This window comes from Enoplosus armatus, chromosome 13 (genome assembly GCF_043641665.1).
Source record: "Enoplosus armatus isolate fEnoArm2 chromosome 13, fEnoArm2.hap1, whole genome shotgun sequence".
Taxonomy (NCBI): domain Eukaryota; kingdom Metazoa; phylum Chordata; class Actinopteri; order Centrarchiformes; family Enoplosidae; genus Enoplosus; species Enoplosus armatus.
In genome coordinates, this window is record NC_092192.1 from 15,244,691 (window position 1) to 15,260,935 (window position 16,245).

Consider the following 16,245-nt stretch of genomic DNA (forward strand, 5'->3'; position numbering starts at 1 on the left):
TAAAACCAGCTAATTAAAGTTAAGGCGGGCAAAGCCACCATCTCGGTGTGTCTTCTATTTTAACTTGTGAGTACCCCTTGAGTCAAGATGCCTGACACTGACTGCTGCCACTCACAGGCTAAAGGGAGCTGATCTGCCCTGACTGACAGTCCTGATATTTCCACCTGGACCTGGTGATATGAGAGGCTCCAGGAGACGGTGATGGAGCTCCAGGAGTTGGGCTGGCTGTGTCTGGTGGGTCTCTTTCTAGCCTCCTTGCTCATTGTGCTGGGATGGTTGCTCCAGTACTCGCTGACCCTACTGCGGCTGCAGAGAGCCAGGAAGACAGCCAACCAGGGCAGGAGAGACTCAGCCTGGCAGCAGAAGCAGCTGCTCTCCTTCACACGGCCCCATCAGAGCCAGGCTGGAGGTGTGTGGGGCTTCGTGATGAAGCTCCGCTCAGGCTGGGATGGAGGAGCTGCAACTGAGGCCGGGGTTAAAGGCTTATTGACCTCTCTGTTCTCCTTCAAGTCCTTCAGGGAGCACTTCCAGTCAACCTGGGTGAAAGCCCTGAATGAGCAAGCCTGCAGGCATGGGGTAAGTTGCTCATTTGACATCTTGAACGGGAGGAGGTGTAGCACAAATCATATTGCAAATGAGAGCTGAATAAACATGATGGCAGCATGTAGAGAGCACACCTTAGGTTACTCCACTAAGCACAGGCATGAATAGTTAAATAGCAAGGGCTGATACAGTTGGCGTGCCCATGTGTGCTAGAAGTGTGTGTAGGCAGGGAGGTGGAGGTGTGGGAGTTGGAGTGTCTAATCGGTAAGAGGATGGGGGGCAGAGCCTTGCGTAACAGCTCTGAATCAATGCGCATAAGAGCGGAGAGGCAAGACCAGTCAAAGTAGCCACAGTATGAACACCCACACCCTCATAAAAATAGTCTGATACCCCGGCCTGTGGGGGGAAATGGACGTGTTCGATCACATTAAGAAGAGGCAAAATCAGTGTTGCTGCTTGAAACAGGAGAATGATTGTCTCACCTTTCTTGCAGCTCATAATCTTTACTGCCAGCATTAAAGCAAAGTGAACCAAATCTATATTAAAACTGCTGCAGTTTTAGTACACATGAATATCTGATCCAGTGTGGTCAGGGCTCCAGACAGTTGGTAGTTATACGTTTCTAAAGGTCTTTCTGCTTTTAAATAGTTCCTTTTGATGTGTGTGAATCAAAGTCTGCCACACAGTCAGATGTTTCCTATGAGCACTGGAAGAGGAGGTGGATCCTCTACCCCCTACTTAGGAACTGTGTGTGTGTGTGTGTGTGTGTGTTGAATGAGAGATGAGTTGGCGGGGAGTTTAAAGGGGTCAGATAAATCCACAGAGTGAACGAGCTCAACAAACAGCACTCCGTTCTGATTCATAACGGTCACCTCACCGTGGCTGATTGAAAGCCTCCGCTCAGATAGTCAAGAAAACACTTTGGAGAAATACTCAGTCAGTGATGGAGCAAGTGTTGCATATTTGTTTGGGAAACAATACACTTAAGCTAAGCTTAATGATGCAATTAATGTGTCACTGTTTGTTCAACAAGATACTCTTTGCCTGGTTTTAACACCCAAATTAGAAAGATGTCCGACTCGCTCGCCAGTACATGTTGTCAGCACACTCAAAAGCCAACAGCAGTCTTAAAATGACACCATAATCTTATGAACTGATCTTTTGGCCAAGTTTAAACCAAATATATAACTTTTTTTGGATGCTCTAGATTTCTTAGATATGGCTTGGCAATAATTCATTATCATTCATCAGCGTTCAGGGGTATTGTATTGTGATGATAAAATCATTATGTGTTATCGTTTTACAAAATTCTGCTCTCCAAATTAACGATTCCGAGCTAATCGTAATTAAAAGGTATGTTTTGTGTTTTATCTGATGTAATTCATATCAGTGGAATACAGTTCATAATATTTAAATTAAATTGAATTATTTCACTTGTGATTTTTCTTACGTTTACCATATTGTGATATATATATATATATATATATATATATATATATGAAAAACATTGTTATTAATATCATGATTATGATTTTAACCCTATCAGCCAGTCCTACTAATGAGCGTAAATCTTAAAGGAATACTGCTGCTGGTAGCTGATTTTTTTTAACCTTTGGACTGAGCCAGGCTAGCTGTTTCCCTCTGTTTCCAGTCTTTATGCTAAGCTAAGCTAACAGCCCGCTAGATCTAGCTTCACTTTTAGCGTTAACGCATGAGAGTGGTGTCAATCGACTCATCTAAGTCTCTGCAAGAACATGAACAACAACATATTTCCCAAAATATCAAAATATTCCTTTAAAGTCTGACAGTGTTTGTGTTGGCCTTTAGGACCTTCATTAAGAGGACAACGCCTTCTATGAGAAGGATCAGTCTGAAAATAGTTGAGTCTAATAATGAATCATTTTTGTGCAGGTCAGTGAACAGAGCAGTGTGATTCTTTGGAACTGCTTCTCTGCTGTACAATGGTAAATGTGTGCTAGCCTAGTTATCTTACAATGGCCTAATTAGTTGATCCATTGTGACCTCTCTCAGTTACCAAGAAACTCCACAACATTGCAGGGTACCTTGGAGTGTTTAGTGAGAGTTAGTTTAATGGATTTTCCAGGTGACAACATGAAAAGTAAATCACAATACAACCTAGCTGTGCTGTAATTTCACTTTAAATAGCCCTGTGGCAGCACTAAACACATGAGCACGGCTTAGAAATTAGACAGGCTGCTTTTAAGGGGTTGTGTTTTTTAAAAGGGGGGTTGCTATGGATATTTTTTTGTACGTAAGAACCTCATGCCTTCATGGTTCTCTGTGGGTTTGATCTATGATGATGACCTTTTAAGCTTATGAAATGCTTTAAAACTCCAGTGGAGGAGCTTGAAAGAAGTCGATACAAGGCTTTTACCCAGCAGTGATAAGATATATGATGTTTATTGGCAGATAATTCTCCAGACTGGGTAAATGCGTCAGTGGCGGAGGAGACGGAGACAAGCTGTCCATGCCTGTCTGTCCATGTGGTGTTTAGTTTGTGAACTGAGCGTGTGAGCCAAAGCTTCCCGAGCTCCCTCATCACAACGACTAGCAGATATCTTTGCTAGTCATTGTGTCTGCGTGCGGAGCAATCTGTTTTTCTAAATGCGTCTGGGGCGTATGCAAATCACTTGTGAGATTGTTAATGAAACTTGGGAAGTGATATGGAGATAGCAAATCACAAACATGCCTTAGACTCAATCTAAGAGGCCTGGTGATTGTAGACACTGTCTTTGTCTTGTAACTACAAAGGTCACATGCTTGGTCTCCATAGTGTCCTTCTAATATCAGACATATTCATCTAATGTAAAAGTAAGTATTTGTTGTGTTCAAGTGTAGATTAAGTTGTAACATGTTACAATAGCCGGTTAACTCTGTTTGTACTGTTTATACTCAGAGTTGTTGGGTCACCTTATGTTCTGGCTTTTCACCTCCTCCCTTAAAACCTGACTGGAAAAACCTGCTGTGGGGGTTTGTGGCAAGTATTAAGTGGCCACAGGCGAGTCTCATCGCATTCTTTGCTTCTCACAAACAGTAAGCACCTGCCACCTGCCAGGCATGTTGATGTGGCCACCTCGAAAACAGACACTAAAGCAACCGGCCTAAACTATGGTCCCGAAGACTCACGTTCTCCTCCAACCTGCATCTCATGATTATGTTTCAAAACATGAGCTTCCCTGGAGGAACGCAGCACGATGAAGCTACGGCTTCAGTGTCATCATGTGGGGATTAGCCCGCAAATCCTTTATAGCATTAACCTAAGTACTGCTGCTGCATTTAAGATTGATGCTGACAGAGGTCTTTAAATAATTATGTTGAAATTTATCCCAATAAAGGCAAGTTGAATGAGCCCCCATGGAAAGTAGGAGCAACAAACGAGGTTCAGCAAAAGCCTTTCCTCTGCAGGCCCCATTATGTTCGGTCAAGCATTAGAGTGGCTTTTTTATTTTTATAATCATTATTTTTCTCCTTCTGCTGTTACTCAACACCTTGTGAGACCCAGAATAATAAAGACTTGGAACATTGTAAGAGAAAAAATGTAGTCCAAAACTGTCAAGAATTGCTACAAATATCCATCTGTATCCTCCATGAAATCATTATACACAGAGCTGAATCGATTAGTAGGTGGATAGAAAATTGAAAACATTTGCTCGTTCCAGCTTCTCAAATGTGAGTATTTGCTGCTTTTCTTTGTCTTACATGATAGTAAACTAAAAATCTTCTATAAATGAAATCTAAATGAATCTGAAGCCCCTCCAGTTCAGGTTTAGTTATTAAACAGTACCCCCCTTTCACACATGGAATATATGTATTTTTAAAATTTTCAGTCTGAACACAACCTCAATCTGTTGTGACTGACTAAATTGCTCTACCTTGAAATGATCACATGTATGAACATTGTCATAACCTCTTAAATTCTTTAGCTCCCATGAGAACTGTATTAAAAAGTCTTATTAGGCTCTAAGATTGCCAATTAGCCTGCAGCATCTTATGTGGACGATTGACTCTTTATTAACAAATGGTGTGGGAAATGAGCTAATATGACATGCAGACTGGTGTAGCCTGCTAGTGTGGCATATCACATAATGGTTTTTAAGACTGGGTCTTATTTGGGTCACTGTCTGTAGATTTGAATAACACTCATTTCAGAAGTCTGGTTTGGCTGCCGTCATCGATATTCTGTTCACTGCAGCAGAGAGTGACGTAAGCCAGTGCTCACGTGGGACCATGTAAACACTGCTAGCTTACAGAACAGCTCATGCTGTCTCACTAATTTTGAGTGTCGTCAAAATGCTGTGTCCTTGTAGCAGAGGGAGACCCCCAAGGGGAGACCCGACCCTGACCCCTGAAGTCCAGTATTCAAAACAACAAGACGAGACTAAATAATGCTTCAGGGGGATGAATCCTGACATGAATCCTGAGAGGGAGGTTTGGGGTTGTTACATAAATATAGTGAACAGAAGCAAATGCTTCAAGCTAAAGCATCATTGTTTGGGTTTGTAGAGACAAGAAACGAGGTGTTAGTGCAGCTTCTTCCTTGGAGATATTTAGTCAAGAGATTTGTATTTTTATGTCCGCAAGTTAAATTCCAAGAGGAATATTATAATTAGATGATTTTTTAAAGACTGGGGAGACTCGCAGAGCCTTTCTTGAGATATAGATTAGAGGAGACAATTGTAACCCCAGAGTGAAAAGCAGAGTGGTTGGTGTTGCAGCTGTGTTCTTCACAATTTTTGAAGATATGTCAAATGTACCACTAGTCTATGATGACTTATAGGGTTGCTGAGAAGACCCCCCCTTCCTCACTCTCTCTGTTCCCCTGTAATCCAGGGATTTGGCCTGAGGCTTCATCGCAGCTGGTTATATGTGGTGATGTCAACAGATGGACATCCTCTTGCTGCATAAACACACATATTGTAACCCGCAAGTTAGGTTGAATAATGGTGATTTCCATGGAGGTACCTGTTGAGTAAGTAAGTGCAATTGTTAAGCCATGAGTATGGTTTGTACACTGTGGTTCCACTTTAAGCAAGAGCAGGTTAAACAGAGAAATTTAAGATACATGAATCTGTTCAGCAACACAAAATGCCTCCTGCACCTTTGGACAGTAATTCCATGATGCAGCCTGTTTCATGACTCAGTTGTTTATCCAGAGAAAATGTCTGCTGAAGTATTACTGTGGAAGCCTCTGGATATAATCTTGCCTTGGCAGGAGGACTTGATATGGAGCTATTCAGATGTCTCTGGCTGGATTAACTTGTGCAGGAGGCTCGAAGCACTGGACTGGTTCAGCCTCTTCAGACCGGCAGATCATAATGGCATCTTCAGACTGTGTGCACATCTGCAGCTGACACATGATGTCAAGCCATCGTCACTGGGTTCAGTGGGTGGTAGAGGAGGACTAATAGAGCACACGAGTGTGCATCTGCAGGGAAGGAAGCACCCTGTCCATTCAAGAGCTGCAATTATAAAGAACCTGGTGATTAGCTTGAGGCCACAGTTCACTTCTTCTTTCTCTGACTGTGAGAGGCCGGTAGATGATTAATGCCCTGCGATTATGCTCAAGTAGATTTCCTCTTAACGACGGGGGACATTAAGCACTCAACAGTCGTGCTATGAAACTATGTGCAGGAAACAAACCTCAGTCACAGCCGCTAATGCAATTGAAATTAGTCAGTTTTATTTTAACTACCAAAATTTAGTGTTTAATTTTCTAATGTTTCTGTGGCAGGAATTTACAAGGCAGCTCCTTTTTATTATGCAGTTCTCGAGACGCTGTAATAAATATCAAATTGGAAATATAAAATCAGTTGAAATTCACATGCCTACTCAAAATCTGCTTAAATCCAGCAATGCACGATTAATGGCCATTAATTCACCATTTTAGTTTAGCGTGTTAGCATGCTAACATTTGCTTTTTTGTTGTCAGTGTTAGCATGCTAACATTGCTAACAAACATTGGCATCCCACCAGCCACACTGTTAGCATGTGTTTTACCTTGTAAGATATCAAATCATTGTGTTTGTGTATGTAGGCTAGAATGTTTTCCTTTCAAACAATGAATTTTAGATGTTTCATTGTTTTCTTAAAGTAAAAGAAAAAAAATATTAAAAAAGCTTTTTCTACACCATAAAGTTTGTCTGAACCTCAGATACATGCTACATAAAGAAAAGGCAGGAAAGGAAGATTAGGGTCGACGAAAGCCACAGGGGGAATGTATTTCTGGTTGACCCACATGCTTTCAGAGGCGTTCAGCCGGCCGGACCCAAAGGGGGTGACGCTGATAAACCTGAAGTGACACCGTGGATGTCCTCAGGAACTGTCTCTTTCCAGAAATACCCTCCACATGAACACTCAGTTGAACCGCGGTGGTTCACAAGGACAAATCCGTGGTAATGCTGCTAGCTTTGCCCTCTCCATGACAAAATGAGCTCTGTCGCCGCTGCCAGGAGGATACACAACACTACAGAGCACCAGATGGCTACCTAAGAAGCCAATGGAAGCACAATTAAATTCCCTTTGAAGGAAAAGAAAACCATCAACATACCACCTGTTAGATATTCAAGGCTTTACCTTAAAGATTCAAATGAGCATATAGTATTTAAATATTTTCCAACCATATTTCATTTTTGACATGATAGTCCTAAAAAACGAAACTGGGTGATGGTGACGCTTCATATATATATATCTCAGCGCCTCCTGGCAGAAACAACAAAGACTGAAAATCTGATGACCCAATCTTCTTGGAGGCATGCAGCATTTTGATTGACAGACATTGGCAAGCCTGTGCTGCTGTGTGTCCTAAAGTAATTTGCAAAAATATAAAGTTGTCAGTTTCTTTTCATCATGGATTAGCGTATTCATATACAGGCTATGGTCATACCCCACTCTCTCTCCCCATATTTCCTGTCTATATCTACACTATCAGTCAATTCTTTGTTCACAACATTGTACTGACTCTAATTAGCCTCATTGCAAAGATACCAGTGGTTTTTGACTACGGTGACACAAACCTTCAGTAATGCACATCTCTGAGCCACACACAATCAGAACCTTGTGATTAATGGGTTTATCTAAAGCCCTCACGGCCTGAAATGCATCACATCATATTTGTTCTGCGCTTTGGATGCAATGAACGGTTGGGTGACTGAGCAGTTTTAGAGGCTCCAGCCAACCGAAGTAAACACAGCCGGTTGTACACTGTAGTCATGTGACTGCGGTGTTGGTCCAGGGAACCTACGTAAGCTTGCAGCATTGCACTTGGCTTCCTGCCCTCCCGGCTGGAACACTAACACACACACACACACGCCTACGCACACACACACACACACACACACACACACACACACACACACACACACACACACCACAAACTTTGTTATATCATCCTCCCACCTCCGCCCCGCCTCCACTGTTGTGTTTGATAGAGATTGGACTTGGACCTAGAGGAACATATGCCCTGACAATAGGGGATTTGTGTTCTCTCACTTGCATCTCCTGAGCCAGTTAAAGCCGTCTATTGAAACAGATCCTCTGGCACACTCACGCAGTGATAGTAGGCCACTGGTGTTGCCACAGATCAGATGATTCTTTTCTTACTAATTCCTCTTGTTAGGGGTGTCTTCCAAGTCCAACACTCGTACAGTAAAAGCGGCCTTGCTGTAAGCGTGACTAAGCATTGACTGATGTAGTCTTGATTATGCATGCTGTGAGTGTACTCTCAGCAGCCTGATCGAGAGAGGGAATCCACGACTTCTGTATTTACAGAGGCTCATACCAACTTGAATGTACTCCTTACCACCCTTTGGTCAAAAACATGTTGTCATTTTTTTTTTTTGCCGGTAACTTCAGGCGCTATTCATCTGAGTGCACAAATCCGCAGAGCTGCCTGGACCACAGTTGTGCTTTACCAAGCATTGTAACCTCATGTTTGAACACATTGTGGCACCTTGAAAGAGCCTGTTCATCGATTCATGTACACTTTGTGGCAATGTCGTTTTTTATGGATAACATAGTATGATTAGCATGTGAATGATGTCATCAGTACCATGTGTGATCGTCCAAAGATCAATGACGCTCTTTGACGTCTGATACTGAACATGCTTAAAATTCATGAGATGGCCCAGTTTTAATTAGCATTTTAGTTTCAACGATATTGCAGCACTTTCATTTACTAATTGACAAAAGATCCATAAGGACTATGACTAACTGCTAACCAGCTGCATTAAAGGCTGTATCACTGCGGTACAAAATCTTTTATGTCATCCCCGTGTGTCTCTCCTCTTTCTCTTATGTAATATTTAGGACATTTGTTCTCTTCCTCTGTCTTTCCCAGAGCTCCATCCAGATCACTTTTGACAGCAGTCTCCAGTTAACTGCTGCCTCTGCAATAGATAGTGTGACCTGCACTGACCAATCAGCACGCCAAATGGTAAGCAGTCCATGTTCATTGCATGTAACAAATGCAGGGATTAACTTCTAAAGCAGACATCTTTAGTTGGCCTGTTTCTGTGTCAAGTCAAGTGAGATGCAGGTGGAGACACGTGAATGTCAACAGGCAAAGAGAACGTTTGCCTGATTTCAGTATTGTCCTTTGTCAACCCCGTCATGTTTTACAGGTTTTACACTGTAACTGTTGGGTGGACACAGTGACATTTCCTGTGACGGTCACCCAGCAGTCACATGCTGCCGTTTCCATGGACACCTATCAGATCACTATTCCACCTATGGTGGCAAAGGTACAAAAGCACACCACCTGGATTTTTGCAATTTGCACATTTGAGGTCAGGCCACTTAAACAAATGAGAATGTCAGAGCATCATTTGCATTGTTATTCAAATGTGTAAATTTACACAAAAAAATCGCATGTATTCCCGCCATCACTGTCATTATCATTAAATGTGGAATCTTAGTATATTTGAGAATATATTGGTTACGACAATCAATAGCCTCTGTCTTATTTCAGTAATGCTATTTATGTAAAAGTATTCATCAAAACTAAGAACTAATTTCACATAAATCCTGTTGCTTCTTGTTTCTGTGGTGTTTGTTTTCTGTCTTTCTTTTCGAGGAGAATCATGTTGGAAGTGCTCTTCACTCCTTCCACCACCTAGCATTATGAGAATTTTTTATTGTTGCACCATGAAAAGCATCCACTACATGTTGTGTATCATAAAATAACCCTACTGTTTTTCTGCCAAATGTTGAATGTATAGTAGAAGCTGTCAGAGGCTGCCAATTTTCTAGGTGGAGGCCTTGTTTGTACTAAATTATCAAACTAGTGTGGGAATTATTTATTCATGAGAAAATACTGTACATGAATCCTCACTATATTGGTCCTATAGCACGGCTGTTAACCTGTCTAATGTGTTTTCCAACCCTGCTCCGCCCATCTGCCTCCATCAGGTGGTGGTGTGTCTGGAGGAGGTGGAGGACGAGGGTCTGCTGATGTCTTGGACTCTTTCCAAGCAGCCGTCATTTACTCTGACAGTGTCTCCATGCAAGCTGCAGAGACAGGTGAGAACATCTGATATTGATACCACTAATATGATATGTCTGCATCATGAGAGGCCTCAGTCCTGAGACAGTTTAGTTTACAAACTAAACGGTTGCATATATTCACAAAGGAAACACACGTTATGCACATTTCTTCTGAGACTGTGCTCACGTTTTCTGTCAAATTCTCTGCATAAATCTCAGTCAACATGTAATGTTTTGCATATGAGTCACTTTCCACCCCTTTAAACGCATCATGAGTCATGAAGGAAATGCTGTTCTTGAATATCATTACATAAATGGAAAAAACAAACATCGACCACAAGTAATAGTTGTCACTGCTAAAGGCAGCTCTCAGGGAAACCCCAATCTGAAAACAAGAATATGAAAGTCTAGATTTTGTATTTTGTAGTCAAGCCGAATGTAAGTATTACATATTGGGATTGGTTCAATCCTCCAAAGGTGCAATGCTATTTAAACAAACTAAATGGCTTTTAGATTAAAGCAAAGGTAAACGATTCTGCTCTATTTGTTCCTCTTGGATATTATTAGAAGCAAGATCATATCAAGCATAGAAATGTATTAAAGCCCCAGTTTGTGTCTGTGGTTCAGTTTGTTGACCTCCCCTGCTACAACACATATTGCTTTATCATCAGAGAGTAATCAGTTGCTTCTGTTTCTCCTCAGGGCAGTGAGGGTGAGGCAGACCTGGACATGATTAAGGGACTGATAGAGGACACTGTGCTCAGCACTCAGCCAGCAATGGTCCTCAATCTGAAGACTTGTGTGTCCAGTCCTTTGGTGAGAATGATGTGTTTTTTGCAGCAATAAGACAAAATAGGACCTTTTTTTCTGATATGAATCAATTGCTATGGTTGTATGCTGTAAGATAGATCCTGTGCTCAAACTGATTTTGCTGTTGAACCCTCCTTCTGCGCACTCCCAGGTCCCCATGGACCATTTATCGGTGGGATTGAACTCTGTACCCCAGAGTGTCTTGGTGAAACGACTACTGCTCCGGCAGCTCAGGGCGACCTTAAGTAAAGGTCAGATATTTTCCCTCAGCGTCCGTTTTCCCTTTCCGCCCAGCTTCCTGCTGATTTGCCGAGGTCCCACTGTGTCGCTGTGTGTTTGCAGGTCAGTGGTCTAGATCAGGGGAACTGTGCTGTGTCCTGACCCTGGACCAACCCTCCACGGAGAGGACAACCCGCTTCCTGTCTGTGCCTAGCAACTCCAACACCCCACTGGAATGGAGTGAAGAAATTAGTCTGTAAGTTGCCATCTGCAATGTCAAAACTGCTGTTAATGTGTTTTTATTAAACATTAAGGCCCTGAAAATGTATTTTCTCATCAGAACCGTTTTATGTCACATGGGAGGTTTCTGTGTTTTTAACTCTCTGCTCTTCGTGCTGATTTGAAATGGGTGGTGCTTAGTTGGGAAAAGTGAGTGATGTCACACACTTCTATGCACCAATAAGGTTGGACCAACATTTTAATCAGAATCTGATGACAGTTGGTGAGTTGTTTGGTCACTGCCAGTCAAATCTGATCAAACCACACCCACACAGTCACGATGAAGCAGATTAGCTTTCGAGTTGTTCGAGTGTTAAACTCCTAATAGATATCTAACAATGTTTTTAACTTTGACTGTTTTTTATACAGTCATGAGTATGAATGTTTTAGAGCATTACTTATGATTGGAAGCCAGGTTTTCAGGGGTTTTAAAGGAAAAATCAGCAGAAAGAAGTCACATTGTTCCAATTAACCTGTTTTTCTATTGCGGGCTCTCACTTGAATTCTAACACAGTTGTTTCCTGTGTGTTGAAGAGAGCTGGGCCTGGAAACCAAAGAGCTGAGAGTAAGACTTCTGGAGCGAAATGGCAAAAGGGAACGTAAGACACTGCTCAATAGCAATTTAGTATTGGCTGCTGTTCAGAAACCTGATCAGCAGGAATGTTTAGACTGCTTAAGCAAAATCATCTATGCCAAAATGCACTGTTGGCAGGCTCACTGTAATGGTCTTTGTTAGCGTTTTTTTGGATGTATAAAATGTCAGGAGATGCTCCCACTGTGAAGAGACCTCAGAACTACAGTAAAGGAACGGCTCTCATGCCTCTTGTACAAATATGTTAAGACTTTTCTTTTTGATTTAAATCTGGATAGAATTCCTGCCTGGCCACGGCTCCATCACCTTGGACCTCCGGTCCAAAGTTCCTACTGGACATCATATACTGTCAATAAGCCCCGGCCACGGCTTGGCACCAAACGCTATCGTCACAGCAGAGGTGAGTGACAAGATGCAGCGCATTTCTGTAAAATTACAGAAAGCTCTTTCAAAGCCATTCTCATGCTTTGAAGTGTGCAGTTACATCACAGATTATCTAACATCAAGCAAGCTGGAATGAAACAAAGATTCTCAACAAAAGGAGAGGGAATGTTGTATAACAGCTGATACATAGTCTATTGTCATGCCTGTAATAGCTGTTTCAGGTCTCTTCTGGCCTTTTTCAACTAGTTGCCTGTTTTTGCTTCTTGCAATCTACAGATTTTTTCAAAGACAGCATAAACATCTGCTTTACCTCTGCAGGCTAACATTCTAACATGTCCTGTACCTCTCCTGCAACCTGCACTGATTAGTCATCTGGCATTTTCCCCCGCAGGTCCAGATGTCAGTTTAAATAAAGTGCCCACCTCTTTAATAAAGTGCACTCTTTTTTTTTAATGAAGTACCCATCCCCTTTTCACATTTTATTTGCTAAATAAAAAGTTAATTTACTCCTCCAGCTGCTGTATGTGGAAACAGAGGAGCCTCGCAGCACCCACAATGCTTTGCCACTTCGTTCCTCACTCACCCCCACCAAGAAAGTCGATGTGGATCGAACCATCATGCCAGATGGAACCATCGTCACCACTGTCACGACTGTCCAGTCCAGACTTAAACTGGAACGCAGTCCAGGTACATTTACATTTAGTGAAATTTTACATTTTGCCAGGGTAGGTGTACAATAACAGGTAAAAGAATGTTGTGTTAATATAGTTGTGATGCCTTTCAGGTGATTCCCCTTTGCGTTCGCCGTCCAAAGTGGAGGTGACGGAGAAAAAACCCACCATCCTGTCCGACGGCAAAGGCAGCCCCAATCCCAGCAGTGAGTTCTAGATTTAAAGGCCAGACATTGTTTTACATAACTAATGCAAAGTAGGATAAGCAGAAAGCTGCAGTGTAACACGAGATGAATGCTCTTTTCAGTACACACTCTGTGCAGGTACTCCTGTTCAAAAACCTTAACATAGTTTTACAACAGGTTTACACAGCGAAACGATAAACACGATAGACAATGTTTGACAAATTTAACTATGTGTATGATTTCTCTTAGACATTAAAATAATGTTCTTTTTAGTTTGATACAGAGGTTTTTTTTTTTATATATTTCTAAGGTATAGTGCTGATTTACATGTGTTTTTGTTGCTCAGAGAGCAGCCGCCTCTCTAATGGCCTGGATCCTGTTGCAGAGACGGCCATTCGGCAGCTGACAGAGTCCGCCTCCAAAGTAGCTCGGAAGACGCCAACAAAAAGGAGCACCCTGATCATCTCGGGCGTATCAAAGGTCAGAGAATGGAAACTGTGTCACTTACCTGCACAGCCATATTTGTAAATGAAAACAATATCTCAGCTTAGTTTTGTTTTTTGAAGATTTACCAAACTTACAGTACATGAGGCATTAACAAAGTCTACAAAACACAATGACATGGAGCCAGGCAAAATGAGTTTAATCTAAATTTAGTCCAAGGTCACATCCCCCCTTTTGGACCACATTATGGCAGAATGATAGTCCTCTGACCTGATTTTGGCCTGAAAGCAGTGTATTCAGTGGAAGAGGCTACATGTGAAACCTGACACTAAATTCACTGGAATGTGCTGGTGTCATATTTTAAAATGATACTCATAATATTAAGTGATCATCTTACACAGAGTTTTTAGGTTGCAATTCCAATAAGTTGTTACAGACTTTTATCACTCTTCCTGTTTCCAATATAACCTCTTAATTCATTGTGTTAGCATTTTTAAAAGGACTTAATGCAAATTCAATATCTAACACTCATCAGGTTCCGCTCTCAGAGGATGACTGTGCATTATCAAGCGGCTACGCTGCAGCCATGGATGCAGCCATGCATGGCAACCATTACGGGGCGGGGCATCACCAGGACCAAGATGAGACCACGCCCTCCGACGTGTCGGAGCGTCCATCTGTGGACGATGTGGAGTCAGATACTGGTTCCACTGGTGCCTTGGAAACCCGCAGCCTCAAGGACCATAAAGGTAACACAGTCGTCGCAGTTTGCTGCTGGGGTCAGAGGCAGAGGTTCAGTTTCCACTATCATTGTTCAGTAATGTCTTATGCTCATTGTAAACACAGTATTCAGCGATTCAAATATTGCTTTTGCAAATTGCTTGATTGCATTTTGCTACTTCTCATGTCATTGAAGTATAAAGAGTAGATTTATATTATTTTTGTCCATGAAAAGCTTTTTATTTTTTCATTTTCATAAGTCACTGCTATTGTATCAAACAGTACAGTATAGTTCACATGCAAACACGTCTTTTGTAACCATACATAACATCAAAACTTCAATTGAGCAGTGACTCATTTACTGGATAGACCAGATAACATGACTGACTCTAAAGTGCTGCTACTGCCCTCTGGAGGCCATGCTGCAGCATACACCCAACCCAACCAGAGTGGTTTTGAATGAATCACTGCTAAATTTAATTTGAATATAAATATGATAAGAGTGCTATCTCGTAAAATCAGTGAATTCATTCATGAAACTAGTAGTTGGGTGATTGGTTAGTGGTGTTCCCAATACTGCAGTTATGGATTGTCACTTAAATACAGTGTTGAATTGTGTCCTCTTCCTCTAGTGGGCTTTCTACAGAGTGGGTCGAAGTTGTTGTTCCGCAGGAGACATCGAGAGAAGGAGTCCTGTCTCAGCCAATCCCATGAAGACATCTCCAACATGGGCAATAACTTTGCTGCTGCCGCAGCCAGCAGCCGTAAAAAGTCTGGCAGCTTCTCTCGGCGTCTCATAAAACGCTTCTCTTTCCGCTCAGCGGGCAAGTCAAAAGGCAAAGCCAGTGCTACCAACGGAGGAGCGAGCTCACTGGATAACTGAGTATCATTGTCACGGTAGGACATGAGTCATTCTGACTTCAACAGGATTGTTCTAAGGCCTCTGTTATTACTGTCAGAAGAACAACTAAACCTTGCAAGAGTCCCGTCTTTAACACCCCAGGCGGGATGTCACCTGTGCATCTTGAAAGGAGGATTCTTCTGGGGGGGCTTTCCTTTGGAGAGAAATTATTGCACCTTCAGGACAGAAGTCATGTTTAATCACATCACTGAAGTTAAAATGTGATTATGAAATCTATTTCTTTCGAGGAAAAATCTGCTGCTCGGCGAGGAGACGGTAACGGTTACAATGAAATGTCTTGTGCCCTGTTTGAACACAAACTAGAGTGTTTGATTGTGACCAACAACTATTTAATGATATAAAATGCCAGAATGATGCTATTGGTTGCACTTTGGACTTTTTATTTTAACAGCACATGTAAAATTCCTGGGTTGTATAAAGGTGATTTATTATTATTCTGTGGTTCTCATGAAACAAGTGCTATTTATTTTACCCCAAAAGATGGAGGTGTCATAGCTGCATTACACTGTAAAATACAGACATTGTTTTTCCATGCAAATGTAATTTTAAACACATAGTTTAAGTAAGTGAACAAACTCAGTCTTAACCTAGCTGTAATGTCCATTCACAGTTGCTTATACATTGGTTTTTAGAATGTTGTTCAATGTTATATCTTATAAAAGAAGTAGAAAAGATCATATATTTATTGTACTTTTTATTTTAAAAAGGTACTTTCTGTGGAATATCATAATGCATTTCAGTTTGCTTTTGAAACTTCAGGCAGGCAGGATCTCTAGCAGACTCTTCAAACCGAACAGTGAGTTTAAACTTTTCTGTCAGTAAAGAAAAAAAAAACATGATCATTTCCTGCTCTCCTCTGGGCTCCTGTTGACTCCAATTAAGTCAAAAGTGCATCTAAACACATTATAGAGACTTCCATTGATGCTCATATGGACTTTTCATTATTGCAATAACTATCATTACTGTGCAGCAAGA

At 41.7% G+C, this 16,245-nt stretch overlaps 1 protein-coding gene across 1 annotated transcript; it reads left to right on the forward strand.

The window, feature by feature from the left end:
• The first annotated feature begins 201 nt into the window (after nucleotides 1-201).
• c2cd2l (c2cd2 like) lies at nucleotides 202-15,231 on the forward strand. Its single transcript, XM_070917801.1, has 14 exons — nucleotides 202-576; nucleotides 8,900-8,995; nucleotides 9,183-9,302; nucleotides 9,970-10,080; nucleotides 10,747-10,860; nucleotides 11,006-11,105; nucleotides 11,197-11,329; nucleotides 11,887-11,951; nucleotides 12,223-12,344; nucleotides 12,844-13,015; nucleotides 13,113-13,205; nucleotides 13,531-13,664; nucleotides 14,164-14,377; nucleotides 14,981-15,231. The coding sequence occupies exons 1-14, from the start codon at nucleotides 202-204 to the stop codon at nucleotides 15,229-15,231; spliced, it is 2,100 nt and encodes a 699-aa protein (XP_070773902.1).
• The last annotated feature ends 1,014 nt before the right edge of the window (nucleotides 15,232-16,245 follow it).

Bases quoted from the DNA above. Each gene is read 5' to 3' on its own strand.
- c2cd2l (XM_070917801.1), top strand. From the start codon at position 202: ATGGAGCTCCAGGAGTTGGGCTGGCTGTGTCTGGTGGGTCTCTTTCTA. The intron at 11,106-11,196 runs GTCAGATATTTT...GTGTGTTTGCAG, and splicing joins CAGGGCGACCTTAAGTAAAG to GTCAGTGGTCTAGATCAGGG. The intron at 11,952-12,222 runs GTAAGACACTGC...AAATCTGGATAG, and splicing joins GCGAAATGGCAAAAGGGAAC to AATTCCTGCCTGGCCACGGC.